This window comes from Labeo rohita, chromosome 20 (genome assembly GCF_022985175.1).
Source record: "Labeo rohita strain BAU-BD-2019 chromosome 20, IGBB_LRoh.1.0, whole genome shotgun sequence".
Lineage (NCBI taxonomy): Eukaryota > Metazoa > Chordata > Actinopteri > Cypriniformes > Cyprinidae > Labeo > Labeo rohita.
Genome location: NC_066888.1, coordinates 3,224,521 through 3,249,401, shown reverse-complemented (window position 1 = coordinate 3,249,401; position 24,881 = coordinate 3,224,521). Strand labels below are relative to the sequence as shown.

The 24,881-nt window shown below is 37.1% G+C and overlaps 1 protein-coding gene across 10 annotated transcripts in view; it reads left to right on the top strand.

Annotated features, from left to right (window-relative positions):
- Window positions 1-24,881, top strand: part of nrxn3b (neurexin 3b) — a 317,541-nt gene that overhangs the window by 101,796 nt on the left and 190,864 nt on the right. For all 10 annotated transcript variants that reach the window (XM_051138803.1, XM_051138796.1, XM_051138802.1 and 7 more), the window contains 4 exons: window positions 3,455-3,893; window positions 5,985-6,368; window positions 22,236-22,439; window positions 24,634-24,660. In XM_051138803.1, coding sequence (XP_050994760.1) covers window positions 3,455-3,893; window positions 5,985-6,368; window positions 22,236-22,439; window positions 24,634-24,660 — 1,054 coding nt within the window. The remainder of the gene's footprint in view (window positions 1-3,454; window positions 3,894-5,984; window positions 6,369-22,235; window positions 22,440-24,633; window positions 24,661-24,881) is intronic.

Below are 24,881 nucleotides of genomic sequence, written 5' to 3'. Positions count from 1 at the left end.
AGCAGAGAAAATCGCTCTGAATCTGATCTTTGACAAAAAAAATATCCAGATAGGATACAGAGCAATAATTAAAACGTAAATGTATTACATCATGTCCATCAACACCCCCAAGCTTGCACAGTCCAGTACATATTTTTTTTTGTGTGTGTGACATTTTGTTCAGTAGGCAGTTTTAATTTATATGCTGTTAAATGCTAGATGATCAGCTTAAATGTGCATAAGCAATGTTTCTATTACTTGTTTCTGCTTCTTCTTCACTTGTTTTTTGGATCTGGAGATTCTGTACAGTTTCAGAAGATGCCCCCTACCTTATAACATGAAAACATGGATTGTCTGAAAATTCTATCAATGCCGGGAAAGCATTGTGTCATAAATGACAGTTAAATTAGCTCAGTCCGTCAGCACTTATCGGTGTGCTCATGTTTAAAGACGTTCATTTTATCAGATCGGACTTCATTAACATCACCTGTACTTGCCTGAATATCCGTAAATAGTGTCTGCTGAGCAAGTCTTCAAATGTTGGTAAATGTTTTAAAATAAACAATGTTACAAAAGTCAGGCAATGCTGACATTTGACATAACAATTTGTAATATATAATTTGTCGAATTTTGTTGAACACAAAAAAGGGCACCTCTGGGATGGTAAATCCTTTAAATCTCTGAGTTGTCGCCATCTCTGAAATGCCAGTCCTATGTTTTATTACAGGCTCAGTTTGTCACTTTTCTTTTTGCTTGTACACTCTTTTCTGAACAAGGTTTCTTTGTTGAAACAACAGATGATTCCTCAGATGGATGCCTTCTTGAGCAATCCATTGTGTTAATGTTGCTCATTAGTTATGGCTACAAGCTGTCAGAAATATTAACACACCTCTGATCACTCCATGTATGCGCTGTGATAGCTGGACCTTCTCTTTGTTTACAGATGTGGCAGTGCCAGACAGCTCAGATAAATAATTATTATAAGCTTACCGTTGTGAATCAGTGTAAGACAAGAAGACCATTTTGACCATTTTTTTTTATATACTTGGTCAATAATTGATTCTTCTTCACTGAGATCTGTGATGCTTTGATAAAAAGGACTAGTTAACAATAAAAATTTAGTATCAAAATGTTACACCCCTAATGACTTGATATGTTGATATGTTTAGAAATTTAGATATTCACGTGATATGTTTAACGTGATATGTTTAGAAAATATAGTACAAAAATGTATTCACAGTTATTTTGTAACAAGTCTGGATTTTCTCCTCTGAAATGTATTGATTTTCTCCAGTGGCACGTCTCTTCATCTCACCCCCCAACTGTGTCAGTTGTTGCTTCTCCCATACTTGTCTATATGTTTCTACTTAGTGGCACTTCTCATTAATCCCGGGCCTAATGCAGCAGCAAGATCCCCGTAACATGCCAAGATACTGAGCCTAGATAGATTTGGGTCCACTCCCCACTCCCAGAGCCCAATCGATATCCAGCAGCCCCCATGCTCACAGAGGAAGAGAGTCAAGACAGAGAGCCTATAGAGTTGTTAAAGGCCGGCTTTGATTATAAATGGCACTCTGGGGACAGAGGATGGCCCCCAGATAAGGTGATAAAGCGAGGGTGTAGCTTTAGATAATGTATCTGAGTCTGTGGGCTTCCCTACCCACATCATCCTTCTGCACATTATTTTCCATTATACTGCTATCGATCGGCTAGAGGTAATGGCCATTGGAATCATAACCCGAGGCAGGAAAAGTTGATTGGAGGAAAGGAACAGAAGCGCTGAGAAAACATTTTCTGGGTTTCTGCTTTGAAGAGGGTTTGTATTTTTGTTTCACCAGGGACTGAAGAAAGAACAGGTCCAGAACAGGAACAAGAACAGGATTGTGCTGTCAGGATGTTAGTTTGCTGTTTAAGATGGGATTTATTTAAATACATGCATACATAAGTGGCCATTTCATTTCTAAACATGACCCTGGTATTTAGTGAAATGCCTTGGCGACTGTAGTTTTCCTTTCTGTATTTAAGTACTGTATTTCCTATTGAAACAGGAAGTTGGAGTGGGACATACTGAAAAGCTTGCCCAGTGACATTTTTAGTTTGTCCTAATCTCAGAGCTCATGATGGGTCTGTTTTAAAAGGTATATACTGCGATGTTAAAAACTATTTCTCAAAAAAATTAAATGGATTGTTTACTTCTGGAAACCTACTGCTCTACTGGCACATTTCTGCAACACAGATAATTAGGATGCGTGGGATAATTGGGGTTGATGGTAGGCCATTGCTGATCTGGGCCAGATTATAGGTAGAGAAAAGAAATGTTATAATGTTATTGTCCTTGAAATCAAGATCTTTTTCCAGAGTTCATCATGCTCTCTCTCTCTCTGCAGTAGTATGAAGTACGAAGGGCACCTGTGTTGATTTACTGTCAAATCTTCCAGGATTATCTGTAATCCTGGAGCTTCAAAATCTGTTTGCTGACAGCTGTGTTCTCTAACAGAACTGCTGTTTGCTGTGCACATAGTGTCCTATATAGCAGCAAGAGTTCTTTCTTTAAGGAGGAAAAGAAGGAAAAAGCCTTTTAATTTTCCACATGAGTGAATTTCAATTTACAGTTCTTCTTGGTTTGTATTGTGTTGTATTTGGCTATAATGCATAGCTGACTCTATATATGAGTATTTGCCTTGGTAAATAGGCAAAATATCACAGCACATCCTTTGAATGTCTTCTAATGTATTCTAGTGTGGGTTTGCTTTTCAGTAGTTGCGTTATTTTTACCAGTAGGTTTAGGGCATGTACTGTTATTTATAAAAAGGACTTTGACTATGTTTTTCGATGATTTTTTTTTTTAAGCAAAAATGATACTTGCATTTTTTTTCATATATGAATTTTACACACAAATACAGTACAGTATTACAAATTACATACTGTACATTGCCATTTATTTATTTATTTATTTATTTGTTTGTTTGATTGTTTAAAATGCTTTTTTTTAATGCTTTGATAAATATATTACATACAGGGGCCAAATAGTTGTCAATATTTGGATACTTAGGTCTTAAAAATGCCTTTAGTGAACTAATGTATCTGAGCCATTTTGGTAATGACTTCTAACCAGCTGAAATCAAAGTGATTTTAATGGATTAAGTAATTACCCCAGGTGTAGTTCATGTTAATTATGAGGATATTCACTGGCTTTTGACATATAGAAAGTGTCCAATACTTGTACAGACGATAAATATTTAGATTAATAAATATGTCTTATTCTCTAAATTAAATACCACTTAATTTGATATTTTGTAACAGTTTGGTTTTCTGTTTTTCTTAGTATTTATAGTATGATTAATTTAGTTTTTACTTCAGTATAGTCAAGTGAAAAATGGTAGAAATGGTAGGGCAAATTGGTAGAGGATGCTATATTTTTTAGGTTGTCTTATATGAATTTGTAATTGCCCATAATGTGTTTCCCTAATTTTAGGTGGTCTACAAAAACAATGACATACGACTGGAACTCTCTCGCCTAGCCCGCATAGCAGACCCCAAGATGAAGCTGCAAGGGGATGTGGTGTTTAAATGTGAGAATGTTCCCACCCTAGACCCTATCTCCTTTGAGACACCAGAATCCTTCCTCAGCCTGCCCAAGTGGAACACCAAGCGTGTGGGCTCCATTTCCTTTGACTTTCGCACCTCAGAGCCCAACGGACTAATCCTTTTTACGCAAGGTAAACCCCAGGACAAGAAAGATTCTCGTAGCCAGAGGAGCAACAAAGTGGACTTCTTTGCTGTAGAACTTCTAGATGGAAATCTCTATCTTCTGCTGGACATGGGATCTGGAACAATTAAAGTCAAAGCCACACAGAGTAAGGTTAATGACGGAGCTTGGCACCATGTAGACATCCAGAGAGATGGAAGATCAGGTGAGTAGAAAACATCAGGGATTTTAAAAGTAATTAAAAGTATTGCACCAAGTTTAGCAAAGAACTTGGAGTAGGTCTGCATGATGCTCAAAGAGTTGCTTACTAATAACGTTGTTTATTTATTTATTTATTTATTTATTTTTATCATTTTTCTGTAATTTTTCAAAAAAAGTAACCCTTTAGACATGATTATATTTTCAAAAGCACTGACCCTTTAGACATGGCTATATTAACAGTTTGTTTTGCTTAATTGTGAAGCTTAAAGTTCCTCCTTTGGCATCCGACTGTCAATTTTGAAGGAGTGTTGGGGTAACTTCTGCAAAGTTTTAAAAAGACATCTAAATTGCTAACAAATTGTCAGTAAAAAGAAGTCAATAATGTAGCACTTTTATCCACAAAAATAATCTATTCTCAATTGTAGCTTAATGGCGTTGTTTCTTTCTAAACTTCTCTGTATTAAGCGCTGTTATTAGGGTTGATTCTAAATCATTTTCACGGCAGATGACAAAGTGCACAGTCAAAGACTTCAATAAAAAGTCATCTAGCATAATAAATGTATGGATTTTTTTTTCCTTGAGCACAGGAGAAACTGTTTAGTGGCAGACTACAGTGCAGAATGAGAGCTTCATCATTGTTTTTACTTTATATCTGAAAATGGACACTTCTCCACATTAAAGTCACACAAGGGTTGCTCTTATTTTATGCCCTTTGATTATTTTATACAGAACAGTCCAAAAGTCTGAGACAACACTTCTGATCTGATTTGACATTTCTTTCATTTAAACCTGGAAATAGACAGAAAACATTTGAGTTATGAAAATTTTTGAATAAATATATTTAACTAATATTTAATCATTTTATAATACAATAATCATTGTATTTTGTGTTGTATTTTGTACTTAAATTTAAACAATTACTTCAGTCAGTCCGTGTTAGTAAAAAATTAATCAACATCAAAGAAGCCATCTCTACATTTCAAATATGTAACAGAAGCTGTAATCTGACATGGTATTTCTGTTTATTTACACAGGCTATTTTAATAATAATTTAAATAATAAAAGAATGCTTTAGTTTCGGTGAATAGGTTGTATATCTATTCAGCAATGGCAACTGGCTCCTTTTCTGATTAATAGCCATCGTGCAAATCCCTAGAAACTTGTATTTCTCAGTAACAAAGGGCAGAGACAGATATATAGACATGTGGGTGTTGAGAGACCAAGAATACTTGCATAATAAAGACCAGCAGAGGAACTCAGAGTGCCCCCTCAATCTGCCAGTGCCTCCACACTGAACTCTATTGATGTTTCTATTCTGAAACTCCTGCCTGCCTATGTCCTTTAGTACATCATTGTGTCAGAGCACTTTAATACACACACACACACCACGGTTTTTCCTGGCTCAAAATGAGGCGGAGGTGGTACCATCCTGATCATGTGCACACACTGAAGCCAGTAACGATACTGATTTAGGAGAAATTGTAAATGAAAGATTTAATCAATTATGAGAGATTTAAGACAAATTATAATTGGAAAAAGTGTCCCTTTATAATTGCTTTGGACAAAATGTTGCACATTTCTTTGAGAAATTGAAAAATAACAATGTCAACTAACAAAACTAAATTTAAATTTTATAACAAATTAGAGGCAACCACTGCACTTTAATCACAATAGAAACAAAGATGCTCCATACATGCAGCATGAGCAGTTTTTAATCTAAATTAGATTGTATAATTTTGAAATTTGAAGTAAAAACAGAATGGTCTGACTTTAGTTTTGTGAGAAAAAGGTAAGATGAAAAGAAAATACCAAACAGAAATTTCTAAAGCCGACTTGGGTTTTGTCGACAGCTAGAGGCAGCAAAAAATTTGACAGAAGCATAATTCTCTGTGCAGGAAAAACCCTGCACACATACACACAATTGCGCACCTATTTCTATATGTATTTCCATATGTATTACTGCAGCATTCTGTGGTCAAATGTTTTTATAATGACTACTTTTTTCTGAGTATATTTTTTTTCAGAGTATCATTATTGCCTTCTTTTGGCTGAGCTTATTTAGTCATTCCTGACAGCCCGTTTTTGTTTTAAACAGGTATCATCTCTGTGAACAGCCGCCGGACTCCATTCACTGCCAGTGGAGAGAACGAGATTTTAGACCTAGAGGGTGACCTATATCTTGGAGGTCTCCCAGACAACCGTGTCGGCCTGGTTCTTCCCACTGAGCTGTGGACCGCTATGTTGAACTATGGCTATGTGGGCTGCATCCGTGATCTCTTCATAGACGGACGCAGCAAAGACATTCGCCAGATCGCAGAGGCACAGAACGGAGTCGGAATCAAGTCATCTTGCAGCAAAGTAACAGGCAAACAGTGTGACAGCAACCCCTGCAAAAACAACGGCATCTGCAAAGAGGGCTGGAATCGCTTCATCTGTGACTGCACCGGAACCGGATACTGGGATCGAACCTGTGAGAGAGGTTAGTGATGCCATTGTTAGTCTTGCGTAGCCTGACGTTTTGTCTGTTTTTGTAATACGTATAATAACCACGTGACATATCTGGACAACGTGCACTGAGGGTTAGAGAATCACAACACACTTGGCCAGTTAACCAATCTGAGCCCATTGCGTATTTCTGAGGGAGGGGCTTCATAGAACCAGGAAGTCAACAGACCGTTTTAGGAGAACAGAAACAGTGGTGTAGAGTAAAGGTAAAATATATGAAAATTTTTTACGATTTTTTAGAAACGAAGCATGGACATGTTACAGTGCACCCCATTAACACAATCAAGCCTTTGAAAATAGCTGATTGACCATCCCTTTAACTTTTGGTGGTTATGTTTGAACATGTGCAAACATTCTTTATATACAACCCCGAACCCCCGTAATTCACACCTCATAAATCTTATACTTGCCATCAACTGTATCTCTAGAATGGGGGTTATTTCATTGTTAAGAAGAATCAAATGGTCAGTTCTGTCTCATTTTTTAAGAAGCGAGTTGCCTAAAAGCAAAGCACACTGTTAAACCTGTAAGATCTTAAGAACAGATGAGGGTTAAGGCTCAGTCTTACTGAAATCTGCTTCTTTAACACAACAAGCTTTTGGATTTTATATCAGAAATGACACCTGAACGAATCCATGAGCCTTTGGATGTACAGACATTGAGTGGACAGCAGTTTCTGAGAAGGAGATTTTATAGTTTTTGTGTAACGTTTCCCGGGAGGTTTAATAGGATTTCTCTTTCACTTCTAGTGACTGTCTGTCTGCACTGTTCGCTCAGGAGGATCCGAAAGTTAAATTGAACAAGGCTTGGAGCAAGAAAATGTTCCCATGGTGTTCAGAATTAGGAGCAAGCTCACATTAAGTTTTTATGACAGTTTGTAGATAGCTGCTCCTCAGGCTATTGGGGGATGCAATCTTTACGCAGCATGGGCGGACTGCCTTTTTTTATTCTACAATGATTTTTCAAGGTTTAGCAGATGGTTCAGGCTCTGTTGTGGAAACCACAGACTTGTAAAAAAAAAAAAAAAAAAAAAAAAAATCCAGGCAAATCAGTAATGTATGTAAAAGGCTAGGATCTGTAATGGGGATTTTTCCCCCCAGCTATGGGCACTTCTGGTTCAGTGGATGTTTAAATGTTTTAAAAACATACCAATTTTCACCTCCAAACTAGTTTAAGAATACTAGTTTCAGAATTTTTTACATTATTATGGGGTTATTATTTTGGTAGCTATTTTAGTCATCAAATAAAAATAATCATTCATTCTTTAGACCAAATCAAAGCTTATGATAAATTTGAATCAAGGATTGAATTTGGGAAAACTTGAATAAATTATGACAATTTTCTTTTTTGGGTAAACTATCCCTTTAACAGTATGGAAAAAGAAGTACTTATTATTATACTTGTACTTTTACTTATTATTATTATATAATTATTATAAATATAATTGTTCTTCATATATATATATATATAATTTATAATTTTTGAAAAAGAGGCAAAATAAGACAAATACGCTAGAGATACAAATTAAACTAATTTTTCAGATACAGTAAGTTTAATTAGCATGTAGACTATAAATTTATTTAAAATCTTTTGGTTAACATTAATGACAGATAGTTATTTAATTAGGAATGCTGTCCCTTTAAGACGGAAGGCATGCATGTAATACTGATACATTCAGTTTTTACCCACCTGTTTACGTTCACTTAAGCCATAACTTACATAATTTACGTGAGATACTCACATTTGGACTACTGTGTGTGCATTTGATCACTAAGAACTAGGGGTGTGATGAGACACTTATCCTGTGAGACGAGACACGAGACTGGGTTTACGAGAACAAGACGATGTTACGATTGGTGCTGGATGGAACGAGACATGAACACGATATAACAAACAAACAAAGTCTTTTAATATAAATCCAAGGAGTTAACAGGTCAGGAACAAGATTGACATCCACACACGTAGGTAAACGATAAAGACCGACAGAGAACTGAACACTGAGACAGACTTATAAAGTGTGACTAATCATTACAGACAGGTGAAGGGGATGATGCTAATGAGGGCTAAACCAAAGCAAACAGATTGACAGGGGGAGACAATGGGAAAAACCAAGTACACGAATAGACATAACTGTGACATTACGCCCCCCTCCGAATAGGCGCGTCTCGCGCCGTATAACATCCAAAGGGGAGGGTAGGTGGGCACCCCGGAGGTCGGTAGGCGGAGACACAGGAGACAGGAACGGCCTCCAGGGCGGACCAGACAGTTCAGGAGGCCATGGCGGATCGGGAAGCTCAGGAGGCCATGGCCGGACAGACCGTTCAGGGGAACACAAAACAGACCAGGGGGGTGACGAAGGTGGGAGGAGCCAAGGAGGAAACTGGAGGGACCCAGAGCAGAAGGAACCAAGCACGACTCAGGCCGCAGCCATGATGACCCACGGTGGAGCCGACGGAGGGAGGAGCCATGGTGGAGGAAGGGCTGACGACTCCAGGGGGCCGACCGACAGAGGCAGAGCAGCCAGAGGAGCAGAGTCCTGAGGTGACGGAGGGACGACGACCGACCAGGGCGGAGCCAGAGAGACGAGGAAGCCCGGTGGAGCTGGTGGACTGATGGGCGACGATGGAGACGAGGACGCTGAGAGCCGTGGTGGAGCCGCAGGGTCGGAGGGCCGAGGCGGAGTTCTGGACTCTGAGGCTGCAGGCAGAGATGAGGGATCCTCCAGCCCTGACACCGATGGAAGCTGGCAGACCCGCGGCGAGCCCACTGCACAGGTGGTGGGCTGAGGGTGAGCAGAGGGGCTGTCAGGGGACAGCGGTGACCATACAGATGTTGGCATGGGCAGAAGAGGGAGGGTGGGTGGGAATTCCAGACAGGCAGGTATATCATAACAGGTAGATATTTCCGTAGAGAAGTCTATTAAATCCCCAGAGTTATGTACCAAAACTTCAGTAAAGAAATCAATCAAGTCCCCAGAGTTATGTTCCAGCTCACCCCCAGCGGTGGTGCAGTGGGCAGGGTTCTCCATAGCCATCTCTTGCTCCACGTTGCATTCCACCGTTGCGATTGCAGTAGCCGGCTCTCACACCTGGTCAGACGAATAGGGCTCTGGCTCTGTGGCGATCCTTGGCTCTGTCGCTCGTGGCTCTGGCTCGTCATCCGCGGTGGGCCCGGGCTCAAACTCCGCGTGTCGGAGTGATGGTTGGCTGGGCTCTGGGTCTTGAGTGGGGCTGGTGTCATCCTCCGCGGTCAACGAAGCTCTGCAGGACACCAGCACCCACTCGATGTAATCGGCTATGCTCTCCTGAGGACCCTCCCCGGACAGCTGCGCTTTGGTGGCGATGTTGAGTCCTGCACGGTAGAATGTACACAGGCAGCTGTCCGGGTAGTGCGTGAGTGGAGCGAGGTACACAAAGTCTTACACAAAGGTGTGGTCCTCGAGAGAGCGATTCCCCTGCTCCAGGAGGAGAAGGAAGACGCGGGGTTATCCATGACGTAAAAAAAATCAAAAAACAAACACTGAGAATAAACGGAAAAGAAAAAGCAGGGAAAAACGCCGTGAACTGTTTTGGTCAGTCTTTCTGTTACGAAGGTGCTGGATGGAACGAGACACGAACACGATATAACAAACAAACAAAGTCTTTTAATATAAATCCAAGGAGTTAACAGGTCAGGAACAAGATTGACATCCACACACGTAGGTAAACGATAAAGACCGACCGAGAACTGAACACTGAGACAGACTTATAAAGTGTGACTAATCATTACAGACAGGTGAAGGGGATGACGCTAATGAGGGCTAAACCAAAGCAAACAGATTGACAGATCGAAGTACACAAATAGACATAACTGTGACAGACGAGACTACATTTTGAAATTTTTCTTAAGAATTCCTCAATGATAAAATATATAGGGAAAATGTCTTTTATTAACTGAAAAAGACAAAATGCAAAATATGTCGTTGCATTTTGAACTTTATGAAATTATCCATTTTAATGAATTATATATGAATATATATGAATGAATAGATTCCGCCTATCCTGCCTTCACTTAATTTAAGTTAATCGACCACGAATTGTGACTACCGGGGAAAATGGGACATCTAGTGATTTCCTAACCCTTCAAGTGCTGGGGCCGTAGTTTTAGGTCACAAGTTCACGTTTTGGTAGCCTATCTTTCCATTACGCCTGCCATACTGAGACTAGACATGCAAACGCCCCTTATCCAGTTGCAATCTAATGACAGAGACGCACATTTTGAAAGAGGACAGTTAGCCTATAGGATGTATTTTCAATGTCCGGTAGTCCTCAAATAACATTCTCGTCCAGTCTCGTCTTGTTAACAAAGAGGCGGCATAAGTTTCATCATACTTTTATCATCAGATATTAGTTTTAGCTCGTCAGCGTCTTGCCTTCGTCACAGAAAAAAAATTCGTTAACGAACATTTTCGCCGTCGTCTTCGTTGACGAAATTAACACTAATCAGATAACAATGTGATTCCTTTAAGGCGATATGGCCGAGTGTCTAGGTCTTACCATAGCACCAGACCCTGGCCTGTCACCTAGGGGGTCTTCATAAATCAACCCCTAATTGTTCCATGGAGGCTACATGATAGCCAACAACCTGTCTGGATTTTAGAAAGGGCACAAAGTACTCAGTGCCATGAAGGTAGTGCATCAGGGAGGCCAAAAAGAGGTCAACCTGGTAACCTAGGAGCAAAGTCCTTTTCCTCCTCTTAGCAAGAAATAGCAAGCTAGCCTTTCTTTAAAGGGGGCATCTTCTCTTACTGGTATGTGAGAAATAGAGAATGAAAAGAAATGATTCTTCCAAGCCTTCTCAATCTCAACATTGAGATCATGAAGGAATGGATTTATTCAACTGGCTCTGAATGACTTTCTTCCTGACACACGTCCACAGCAAGTTCAGCTTCATCGTGGCGCACTCTATAACGTCAAGCAGCTCCGCATTCACAGGGTAGGAGGGCTGAGAAGACTCAGTCTCAACTTATTTATCCTCATCAGTCAACCTGTTCTCATCCTGGCTGGAAGCCCCTTTTTAAGCTCTTCAACCAGGTCCACCAGAGATCTCCTTTCCTCCATGCCTTAGCCGCAGCAACTTGAACTACGGGGAACTGATGGGTGTCTCTCTTCCCTCCTCCCCTCCCTCCTCCCCTTACTAGTGTTTACCATAGAGGGAGAAAGAACAGCATTCTTACTGTAATACACTTGCTTCAAACTGATTTATAATTTGTAAAATTTATAACTTCTTCTTCTTCTTCTTCTTATACATGGTCATAGTGAACTGCCATTATGTGAAAAAGAGCTTTTTTAATATTCTTCACAATAAAAAATGAAAACAAATAACAGCATACTGGGCTGGAAAGACATAGTGTAAGTAAATAGTGACAATTTTCAGTTTAGGTAAAATGTTCTTTAACAAGGCCCTTCATAACATTATTTCACAACATTTCACAAGTAGACAAAAGAAAGACTAATTGAAATTTGTTTTTCAAAAAACTTTGAAAAAGCTTTTACAGAAATCCACAGCAATCTGAAAGCAGTGGGAAAGGGTGGTGCATTAAAAATGCATTGCAATAATGAAGCACAGAAGCAGCAGTTTCTAAGTGTAAAGAGGGATCTCTCAGGCAGTAGTTTGCTGCAGAGGGAGAGCACGCTGTCTCATCCTGTTAACCTTGCCTGAGTCCTGAAGAGCACTCTATTTTTGAAGCACTCGGAGGCCTCTGTGTGTGTGTGTGTGTGTGTGTGTATGTAGATGTGTTAACATGCCTCTTGCACTGCTGTCTCCACCATTCCACCTGCAGTCAAGAACACACAGTCACATGTTAATGCCAAACCCCCACCCATCTCCTCTCCGACCACTGCAGCCTCTCTTGTTCAAGGGTCCTGTAGGAATTGTTCCAGGGTTGCTTTCTGAGTCTCTGGCCCAGGGCCGACTGATGTTAGCTGGAAACATCACATTTGAGGTTCCGAGTTCACTTGCTGTGGGCTCATATAGCATTTTGCTATAGTATGGTGATAGTGTGTCTTTATGGAGGGTCCTGTCTTGTTCTCAGGTTTATATGGTATTCATAGACCAATTTTTGAAGGCCTGAGACTCAACTGAATTGATGCACCACATAAAATCAAAATTAATCAAAATATATTTTTGTGGCTTTAGTCCGTATCTAGTAACTCTGTAGTATTCTGTATGTACACATTTGTATGTAAGAGAAAGTACTCTGAAATGCTAAAAGCATGAACTTTTAGAATACAGTTTACAGAGACAAAAAATAGTGGAATTTCTTAGATTCTTTTCTAATAACATTTTGTTTATACTGAGCAATAGCGAGTAACAAATCATTGCTCACAGCTGTGATGTTAACAAAACTTCTTGTTGTAGTAGTAAACAAGGCAGAAAACTGTTTTACACACACACACACGCACACACACACTCACTCATACAGATTTTCTCTCCTGATTATTCATTGTACCCCAAAGCTCGATTCATAAAATAGTCACGCAGGATCAGGGTATGCATGTTCTGAAAAGAGTAGACAAGTTATGTAACACTGAATAGAAAATATGTGTAAATATGCATTTGAATGTATATAAAATGTATGTAAATTCATAGAAAAAAAGTAAAACTGCAAAACAGTTTTATGCTATAATGTTATAGTATGTAGTGTGGTTTGTGAGTCGGTGTGTAAAAAAGGTAGTGAACGAATTGTGACTTGGCCTGTAGCAGGTAGGACAGACTGAGCAGTGGTGTTCAAGTTAAAATCTGGGACTGAATTCATAAAACATTCTTAAGAATGAAATTCTTAACTGCTTTTTGCTTCTTATTTTCTAACTAAAGAAAAAAAGACTGTTCTAAAGACAACACTTAAGAAGAATTTTAGTTCCTGAAAAAAACATTACAAATAACCTCTTACCTTAAACCCTCAATGATAAGATGTTTAATTAATTTATTGGGTTGTTTTGAAAAGTATGCTAGTGTTACAACATACAGTAACACTATGTTAGTATTTGTGCCTTACTAGGGATGTGCATGAGTATTATGAAGTGACACCAGTGATCGATTATTTGGCCCCTGGCTCACAATATTTCCTGATGCAATTCTCAAAATATTTTCTAATTTCTCTACTGTGTGTCTGTGCAATAAAGAGAATCCCAAATATATAGATAAATACATTCCGCTTTTGTTCTTGCAGTCCAGTTTTTGTGACTTACATCATCATATATGAGATAAGCTAGTCTTTCTCTCTATGCATTCTTCCCCATATGTCCAATTTGGTGGATTAACATGAGGAATTTTCCACAGATAGTGTTGCCACATTACGTTCTGAGGGGAAAAAATAGGCATCCTAGATAGGCAAGTTAGATTAAAACAAATATATTCACATCTTTAACTAATCACAACAGCATGCTGGAAAATTGCCTTCCTTAGGAATTATAGATATGTCTATGTATTATGATACTCTGATAGCAAATAAGGGCATTACATGAGTGTAATATTAATGAACAGCATACACTAAACACTACAGCCTCATAAATGATTAATTTAATTAGCCGATTAGGCCATGGAAATATGCAAATATCAGCTTTAATTGCTTTATTATGATTAAGAATGCATTGTAAATTTATTATGGGACATATTAGATGAAGTGATGTACTTGGAGTAGCTGGAAGAGGGAACCTAAGGTAAACTTGAGAAAAATTGTTCACATTTTCTCAGTAAAAATAGCCATAGTCTCTCTCTCTCTCTCTCTCTCTCTCTCTCTCTCTCCTCCACACACACACACACACACACACACACACACATACACTCTCCTGTGTAAGAGGAGAGGTGTGAGCATTCGTTTTCTCCTCAGGCTGACAAACACCTTCATTGTGACACTGATCTTAGCAGACATCCACACTGACACTGCAAAGTTTCATCTCTTCCTTTCTGTCTCCTTCGCTCCTTCCTTTTCAAACCCTCTTATTATTCGGATTTATTATTCTGCTATAGCACACATCATTAGGAGACAATGTGTGCTGTTGTTTACTATTAAAGGAGCCAGTTTTTAATAACTGTACCTTAAACTTTATTACCTCTATAATTTACTTTAAATGGCTATCTTTCATATCATCACCAAGAATCAGTTGGACATGTGGTTTTGTGTGTTTAATTGCATGTTTTGTCTACAAAGAATTTGTCTGGGTGGACAAAAGTGGGAACTTTGTGTTGTGGCCATTATGTCTGCGTAGTATATCAAACTCTTTTATTTCAGAAGAGCAAGACAAATACTGTTTTCCTTTATATGACCCCTTTAAGTCATCATATTTCATAAAATAAAATATAAAAATTCTAGACCACTAGTCTAGAATAATGAAATCCAGCTAACAGCTCAATATTCGGATGCTCATTTATCTTCTCTCCGCTGTTCAGGTAGAGCACATGAATAATAGTTTAAAAGACGACCCTTTATTCTAGGGTGACGAATGCGGTAAGATCAGTGCAGTAGAGACGGAGCTGTAAAGCAGAGCTTCTTATTTGAATCAAGGGCAGAGATGCAGTTATCTGGGATGAAAAATGCAAAGGCCAGCACATTTGCAAACAAAAAGCCTCATCTTCATTCACTGCCATTTGGCTTTTGTTCCACATGCCATCTACTCGCAAAAACTCTACACAACGCTAAAAAGTGAACAAAGAAGAATAATGAAGCTGGTATCTACAGTTATCAGCTCAATTGTAGGCAGTTGTCAGTGAGGGTTTAGAGAATAAATCTTTTAACGTTTTTTTTTTAAACTTCATGCAGAAGATTGAACTTTTTAAAGGAATAATTTACACTATTGAAAATTTTGCCATCATTTACTTACCGTCATGTCTTTTCAGACCCTGATGATGATTGATAATCTTGTTCTGCAACTGCAACTTTCAAATATTTCAGTCATGACAGTTTACTTTGACATTACTATCTATCTGTCTATCTATCTATCTATCTATCTATCTATCTATCTGCTAAGATTATAAGTGCACCTCAGAAAACATTACAAATGTAAAAAATGCATTTCATGACCCCTTTAATGATTTTGATTCCACTTGATGATTCTGGTTGATATTAATGTTCCATTATCACTTTTCTGTAATTCTGAGAAAGAACAAATAGAGAATGTTTGAAAAAAAAAAAAACTCTTTGAAAGCCTTGTCAAATAATCGTGAAAGCAAAACAGACTGTGTTTAATTTGTCTGTGAGGCATTTCATATAGAAAAAAGGTGTCTTTCCACTGTGGTGCAGAAGGTGTTTTTACACACTTTAATCATGACACACTATGAATTAAAATCGTGTTTGATGGTTGATTCTCGTGCACAGCAGACATTTGGTGTCAACCAATTGTCATGACACCGATGTAAGGTGGCTCCAGTGGGTGCATTGCACATTTTGTGTGTTTTATTTATATCTTCCCAGAGATGCAAATATTCTGGAATTTTAAGCAGATCCAGTTATTATGAAAATCAGCAAGACTTTAGTATAGGAAACAATTATCACTATTAACTAGTTACATATTACATGCCTATTATTAACATATTGGCTGCTTATAAAGCACCTATTCTGCATGACCATGTTCTAGATCCCTAATCCAACCCAATACCTGAACTTAACTACCTTACTAACTATTAATAAGCAGCAAATTAGGAGTTTATTGAGGCAAAAACCATAGTTAATGGTTTCTTATTAGCGAGAACTTGACCTTAAAATAAAGTGTGACCTGAAAATAATTTGGTTCCAGTATTTTAAATGGATCTAGTTCTTGTTAAGAGCTGGTTGCTAACCCTAATGGTCGCAATTATTATCAGACGTTTGAAATGATCTTTGAACAGTTATTGGCTATTTGAGTCAGTGCAGCATAATGCTAGCTTTTTATTATTGAATGAAAACTTTAGACTTGTTACTTCTTCATTCACATACCATTTTTAGGAATTATTATGTAATTAGAGTACTTAGAGGCTTTTGCATATATATATATATATATATATGTGGTTAAGATGTAGCTAAATAAATATATTAATTATATAAAGCATCCATATTTTATATATATATATATATATATATAAATAAATCTATATATATATATATTATATTTATTTATTTATTTATTTATATTTAGCTACATCTTAACCATATATATATATATATATATATATATATATATTATATTAAATTGTAATACCTTTCAGATGCTGTCTGTACATTCATACTCAATTTCAGGATCTACTCAAACATACAAAAGAGCATGTTTTTGTACATGTATCTGTAAATGTTACAGTATATACAAATACCTATGTATAAACAATGTGACCAGACTAGAAGATCTGCAGTAGATGGTCTTGGTGTTAGTACATTATTGCAGTCATTGGAGGTAAGTGATGGTAAATAATGTGGGCCAGAGCTGTTCCAGAAGCTTAGAGATTTGGCCGCTGCACACTGATAGTAACCGGTTCCAGCCAGTGAGCGTCTGTGAGGGAGAAATGCAGACTGAAGCAAATATCATCAGAGTGGGTTTGTTGTGTAAATGTACGCAGGGATATCTGAGCTTTGTGTTATTTGTTTGACGCTTGCAGGAAGTGGATGTTAAAGCATAGCTCTCTTATCCATATGTGTAAAGTGAAGTCTTAAACAAACACGTGTCGCCAGCTGTATTAAGAGAGAGAAGAGGAGGACGAGGATAATGAATGAATTGCTCATATGTCTTCCTTTAGAAAAGAAATGTCTTAGCCAATAGCCTCAAGGAACACTAAAATGCACACACTTAACTAACATGCTAAATATATTTCCATACACATTCTATTGTTTTCATTTTTAAGCTAATCCTATCCCTTAAGTAAAGTTCTTCCATGACAACTCTCAGAAGATTGTATCATGGTAATGGATAGGACAATGTTAATGTATTTGGTCTTGGCAGAATAGATCTGCTACGCTGCTGCTGAATTGCTGCTGTTGGTTATTGCTGTAGTTGTAGATTATTGCTGCTGCTGCTGCAAGCAAGTACAGTAACTTGCTACTGCCAAAGCATATGGCAATATGATGCTGTGAGTATTTAAGACATACTGCTGCTGCACAAATAGCATATAAAATAACTCGTAGCAGATCTATACAGGTGGAGCTGGGGAAGGTGGAGGGTTTCAGAAGAACTCCGAAAGCGCACTGCAAAAGGCTCACGTGAATGGCAACCAGCCATTTAAAGGTAAAGGTGCAAAGTCACTGGCTGTGACGCGACATGAACAAATCAGCTTGTGGCAAGTCGTATAAGGCTGTGAATATCATCAGTTACATTAACACCCATCAGCCTGCACCATCAAGAGTTTTATGAAAGAACTAGGCATTTTTACTTTTTTTTTTTTTTTTTTCAATTTTTTGTAATTTTATTAAAATGCAGTAGGTAGAAATGTAAAAAGCAACAAAATTTAATTTAAAAGAAAAAAAAATGAATGAATGAATGAATGAATGTAATTGCTTTAATACTGAGCTAAATATGTTTTCTACTCTCTAGCCTGCTCATAAATATATATATTTTTTTATTTTTACTATTTTATTTACTATGTTTATTATGCTGTTTTTCTCTGTGGCCCATTTGACTGCTCTCCACAATGTGGGTAATGTCAGGTTTTACTATTATTGTAAGGACAGTTGGTCAGAAGCTGACCCACACACATACACGTTCGTCCACATGGCTGAGGAAATGTGGCTTTCAGCAAGCAGTCATGTGGGAAATTGACAAAGCTCCAGAGTAGAATGTGAAGAGAGAGAGGGAGAGAGAAGAGAGAGACAGAGAGAGAGAGAAACAGAGATGTACATGGCAGGGTTATGGTAACAGACCTTGTATTAAGATTTCTCTCAATACCTACACACTCTCTATCACTAATATCTGCCCTCAGTCAATCTCTGTCTAATGCCTCTCTACCAGCAGCACTGAAACTATCCAAAGCCTCTAGGCAGTCCTCTTCTGCCCTCTAGTGTTCACAGCCCAAACAGCCATTGTGATTTTATATAATGCAGGACGACATTTTACATCACAGTCCTAGTGTAGTCTTAGGGTGCATTCTATGTGACTGGTTTGATTCATGCATGTTTGCAGAAATGTTTGTATTTGTAAAAATGTTGTTTGAATGTTTTAGAGAAGCATTTAGGAAGAACAGTCAACCGCTGGATGGATGAATGGGTGGATGGATGGGCAGGGTGACTGTAGATCTTCCTTTGGCTCAGTAAAGCTCTGGATGTATGACATGACCTGGATTTTTAAAAAATATATTTTTAAATTGATTTTGTTAATACTTTGTTAATATTTTAAATTAGGGTTTTTTTTTTCATATTTTGTTTTCTCTGTAGTTTTAATGTTTTTGATATTTCCATCAATTTCTTTAATGTCTATATCATTTGTATTATAATTTTTAAAATTTAATTTAATTAGTTGTATTAATTTTAAAGTGTTTTTAATATTTACACTTTTCATCTTTTATCTTTTTATTTATAGTATATTCTATGATTGTTTATGTATTTTGGTCTTTTATGTTTTTCTCTTTCATGTTTTTTTTTATGTTATATCATTTAAAAAAAAAAAAAAAAAAAAAACTTGCTACATGTACTGTGTAGCAACTGAGACTTGTAATAGCACTTGCATGTTATTGTTCTTTTGTTGATCTTGATTGCTTCCATTGTCCTTTTTTGTAAGTCGCTTTGGATAAAAACGTCTGCTGAATGTCTAAATGTAAATGTACTTTACATTTAAATAATTTTTATGTTGAATATTTTATTCATCAATTTTGGTTTTGTATTTTGATACTCATCACTTGTTGAAAAACTCCACTGTCATGTAGGAGACAGGCTTTGTGTAACCTGTTAACACAGATTGTGCTTGATACAGTGGAACTGGTAGGCGGGAAGCATTGTAGCTCTCATGCTAATAACCCCCTCCTTCCCCCTTCCTGTAGTCCCTGGCAATTTGGTTGGTAATTATGTAAAGTGCTGCTGACTTCCATTTCCAGCAAGCCCCTGAAAACGCACATCTCCTCATTACCATTCAAAATGAGCTTTGGAGCTGTTGATATCTTCCCAAAACACATCCAGCTGTGCTGTGCAATATTTGTGTGTGGGTGTTTGAGTAGCACACACACACCAGTCACACACACTTCAATATGGTGTGGAAGACATTGCATCCTAGCAAAAGTGTCTGCTCAGTTTGCTTTGCGAAAGGCTGTTTAAGATCAGAAAAGAGAGCTAGTAGTTCAAGACAGGGGGTTAATATGCTCTTCATTAATGCTTAAGAGCTCCCTCGACACTCAGCAGGTGTGTAACAGTGTCAGCAGGGATGCTAGTTTTCTAATATGTGATGAATTGATTGTTATATGGGTGAATTAATGCATGCTAATAGAGTTGCTTGAACACAACCCTGTTGTTCTTCGAGTGCTTCAACATGAACAGAGTCAATACTGCTTGTATGTAAAGGATACTGATTATTCTTTAACTGTCATGTTGGAGATCAAATTTAAAACATAACCTTCTTACTATTTTTTCAGAACTAACTTAAAGGAGAAGTTGAAAAATTTACAGATAATGTACTCACCCCCTTGTCATCCAAGATGTTCATGTCTTTCTTTCTTCAGTCGTAAAGAAATTATGTTTTTTAAGGAAAACATTTCAGCATTTTTCTCTATATAGTGGACTTCTTTGGTGCCCTGAGTTTGAACTTCCTAAATGAAGTTTAAATGTGGCTTCAAACGATCCCAAATGCAGTTGTAAACAATCCCAGCTGAAGAAGAAGGTTTTTATCTAGCGAAACAATTGGTTATTTTCATAATTTTTTCATTTTGAAGTTGAGGGAGAAAATATGTTTGGAGTTCTTCGACGTACCCTAACTGTCTTGAACCAGAATACACAGAGTTCAGGCAGATCAAGACAAGACTATTTTAATGAAAATAACCGATTATTTCGCTAGATAAGACCCTTCTTCCTCAGCTGGGATCGTTTACAACCGCATTTGGGATCGTCTGAAACCGCATTTAAACTGCATTTTCGGGGCACCATAGACGTCCATTATATGGAGAAAAATCCTGAAATGTTTTCCTCAAAAAACATAATTTCTTTACAGCTGAAGAAAGAAAGACATTAAAATTGTGAATGGCAAGGGGATGAGTACATTACATTAATTTTTTTGTTCTGAAAGTGGAATTCTCCTTTAATATACTATATGAAAGACCCTACATATATATTCTTGGTTGCAATTTAATACATAGTATTATTTAATACAACTTAATACAGTTTAAACTGTAAAATATACAGTTGCCACAATTTCTAAAACGTAAAACACTGGAAGATTGCATATTAGTTTAACTGACATGAGAAAGCAGCTAATCAGCATTTTTTTGTTCAGCTAATGTATATGTATATCTGAAATTTCAACTCGCACTATAACAGTGAACTGGCAGCTTTTGCATTATATCCATTTTAGGGTGACGTGGCATAACGATCCCTAAACCGCTGTTGCATGGAACAATTAATTAATTATGTGATGCATGTGTATAATACTTTAATTCATTATATGCTTTTGAAAAGTTAGCATGTTTTTTGGTGGCATGCTATACACCATTTAAAATTATATAAGCATTTAGCTAATTGTTTAGCTAGAATGATAACTGAACTGAAATGAACTAGAGATAAAATAATTTAACATATAGATTTCAAATAATAATAATAATTAATAATTAATTACTGTGTGGGGACATTATTGGTGGAGAAATTACACATCTGGCATCTTTCAGTTCAGCCAAAAATATTTCCGTAACAACTACCAAATACTAAACACTTTTAGCCTAAAGAATGTTTTAATATTGACAATGTCACATTCCTCTCCTAGTTGGACCGCCAGGCTGACTGTTGATGTTTAGGGTGTCCTAGCACACATTACATGACAGCTGTACATGCGTGTAATGCACATTATATTCCACACAATGACTCATGCGTTAAATGCAGACTCCTCCATCATTACACAAAGGCAGTCAGCGCCTCTTTCAGCCAAAGGCGCATTCTTTTTCTTCACCACTAAAACTCAAGGCAGGTATTTCATGGCTGGTTGCCTTTTTTAATCCATTTTCCCAGAATCCCCTCTCAGCTCTGCACTGTAGCGTTTTGGCCTGTTATGGGGCTGAATATGAGAGACTTTGTTAGAAATATTCCTAGGGTGTGACAGAGGAGCACCTCTGTGGTCAAATGAGGAACTTCTTGTGATAGATGTATCAGATGGCACCAAATAAATAAATAAATAGAAAGAGATTAGAGGTGACAGTGTTGCATTAAGAGATCTGTAACATGTTAAGAATTAAGAAGGGCATTTAAACTGATGCACTGTATTTATTCAATTACAATGCTAGTAAAGGAAGATTAGAGGACTTTGCTCTGTGTGTGTGTGCTCGTGTATGTTTAGGAGTGTATTTTTGAAGGGATTTACATATGCTCCAAGGCATAAGCATAAGAATTATGTTTACCCATGTCACGTTAAAAGAATTTATGCATATGCAAGAGGATTATGCAATAAAAAGTAATTTTTAACATGGTGTGTTTTATGGAGCAAAAATGATTTATTAAGCCCTTTAATAGTTTCTGTTAAAATGGTCATATATATTTCAGTCTGTTGGAGTTTGATATTTTGAACACAGTGTGAAGGACTTCATAGAAACAAATTGTTTTGTTTGAATCAGTGAACACAGTTACTTTGACTTAGTGTGACTAGGTTCAGCTAAAGTATTCTTTGCAGTGTCTGGGTTTAATATTTTTATGTATTTTGTGTGTCTGTTTTCTCCACAGAGGCATCTACCCTAAGCTATGATGGCAGTATGTATATGAAGGTGGTGATGCCAATGGTGATACATACAGAGGCAGAGGATGTGTCTCTGCGGTTTATGTCCCAGCGTGCCTTTGGGCTGTTGATGGCTGCCACATCACGTGAGTCCGCAGACACACTACGACTAGAGCTGGACAGCGGCCGCGTGAAACTGATCGTCAATTTAGGTATCGTATACTGCCATATTTCTCTCTCTGTCCCTATCTCTCTTTCTCGGTCGTCTTCGGTTATTTTTTATATTTGCAAGTTACTCAATGTTATAATTTCTCTAACACTACAACTAAATTATTGTTTTGTTGATCTGCATGGATTGCTCCTGTTTTTTATTTCTTCTCTTGCTTTGTCTGCGGGTGATGTGGAGAGACAAGCTCTTTCATCATTGTCTCGCGTAACCTCTGACCTCATGATTGAAGCAACACATCTGCGCCAGTCATTCTCATACATGCTCACTGATTTACTTACATTGAAGGAACATATTTAAAAAATATTAATTTGAATATTTAAAATGTTATTAAATAAAAACAAGCTTTATATTAGGGCTGGGTGGTGAAACACATCTATCTGTCTATCTATCTATCTATGATTTGTTTTTACAAAATAAAAACTACAAAGAATTTAAGAATGTATCTCTTTAATTTAAAGACACAAAGTCTGAAAAAAAGCTTCTATTTTGCATTTTAATAATTTGGCAATTCTCAACTGAACAATTGACACAAAAGTTTTAATGTTCATTGTGTACTGTTTTGCTTTAATGATTGCAAACTGTAATTTTTCATTGTATTTTTTTTTTTTTTTTTTTTTGTTTTGTATTCCAGACCCCAGAATGAATCAGTGTTTTACATCTGACATTTAAAAGACAGAAACTGAACTGCTAAATCACATTCAGTAGGGGTTTTGATATATATAGGGACCAGTTCTCACTATTATTATTATTATTATTACTACAATGCATATTAACATTTAGGCTATTTAATAGAACTTATGAAGCACATATCAATGTCTTATTCCACATAACCAAATTTTTAGTCTCTTAATCCTACCACATAGCTAAACTTAACAACTACCTTACTGTCAATAAGCAGCAAATTAGGAGTTTATTGAGGCAAAAGTTGTAGTTAATAGCTGATAGTGAAAATTGGTCCCCAAACTAAAGTGTGACCATGTATTTTAATTAAATGTATCACCCAGCCCTAAATGACATACTATGAACAGGAGTGTCTCTTTGTGATATTTTTTCTGTATTTGTCTCTGCTCTGTTCTTATGGTAAGATGGGTTTAACAATTTTTGTCACGTTATCAGGAAAATATCTATCCATTCCCATCCCTCACTCTTATCGGCATTTATCATGCCTTGTTCAAAGATGGTACTCACCCCTTCAATGGCCTTTAGCCTGCGGCCCTGTAAGCAAACAGCCCGAGACCAGAGCATCCAGCACACCTGCAGCTGGTAGCCAAAGCATCACCCACAAAAAACACACAGTTATTTTTACTGATATCCACCGTATGCTCAACATGTCACAAAAAAGGACCAGATTATCAGCATCTTAAATATGTTGCAACATCAAAATTATAGCCATTTCAGTAAATTCACTAATAACTTCAATTTACTAAATTCTTTTACTAGTTGCAGTTTTAGAGCTAAAATTTGCACTTAGCATAAATAACAATCAGAACATTCGGTATTCATTGCACTAGTGTCTTAATTCAGATGACTGTTTTTTTATGAAGTATATGCTACAAGTCTGTGTGGTGCTGGTGCTTTTTGGACCGAGGCTGTTTGCTCCCACTTTTCTGTTGCGGTTGATGGCACATGATAAAATAGCCATATGGATTCCAACCTGGATGATAGTTCCAATCTGCAGTTCTCTGTGAAATTCATACAGTTGGTGCCTTGACCAATAATTTGGATGATAATTAAAAAAAAAAAAGAAAAAAATACCGGAGTTGATGAATCCTTTCGGCTTATAGCAGGCAGCCATTTTACAGTAGCTCTATGGATTACTACTATAGAAATTACATACCAAAAATATATATCTACATACTAAAAAAAAAAAAAAAAGATACAGATACAGTGTTTTGAATTGTTTTGTAATTAGCCTTAAGAATGATATGCTTGTCTCTGCATGTTGTTTCAGTAATAAACATAAAAATAAATAAATAAATAAATAAATAAATAATTATAATTGGCAAAACAATTTATATCAGACAAACTAGCCAGAATGATAAAACTGTTGCAAATTATCCAAAATGGCTGCTGCTTCATGTGCTCGTCCCCGGAAGGTGGTGTTTCTGTTGTTGGATGTCTGCAGCTGTATCGTTGAAGGACGCGATTTCATCTGTCACTTGTTCTTCCCCATCTAGACTGTGGCAGGATAAACTGTAACACCAGTAAGTTTTTACTCAGTTTGTTCTACATACTCTGTTCTTACCCTGTATGTATGTATGTATTTATTTATTTATTTAAGATTACCCTAAGAAACACAGATGTTAGCTAATGAAATTGATGTTAATTTTCCACAGATGGTTGAAGTTTTAACTTGTTTCATAAAATTAACTAGATTAGTTAACTTGAACAATATTTATATAACATTTATAATCTTATTTATTAA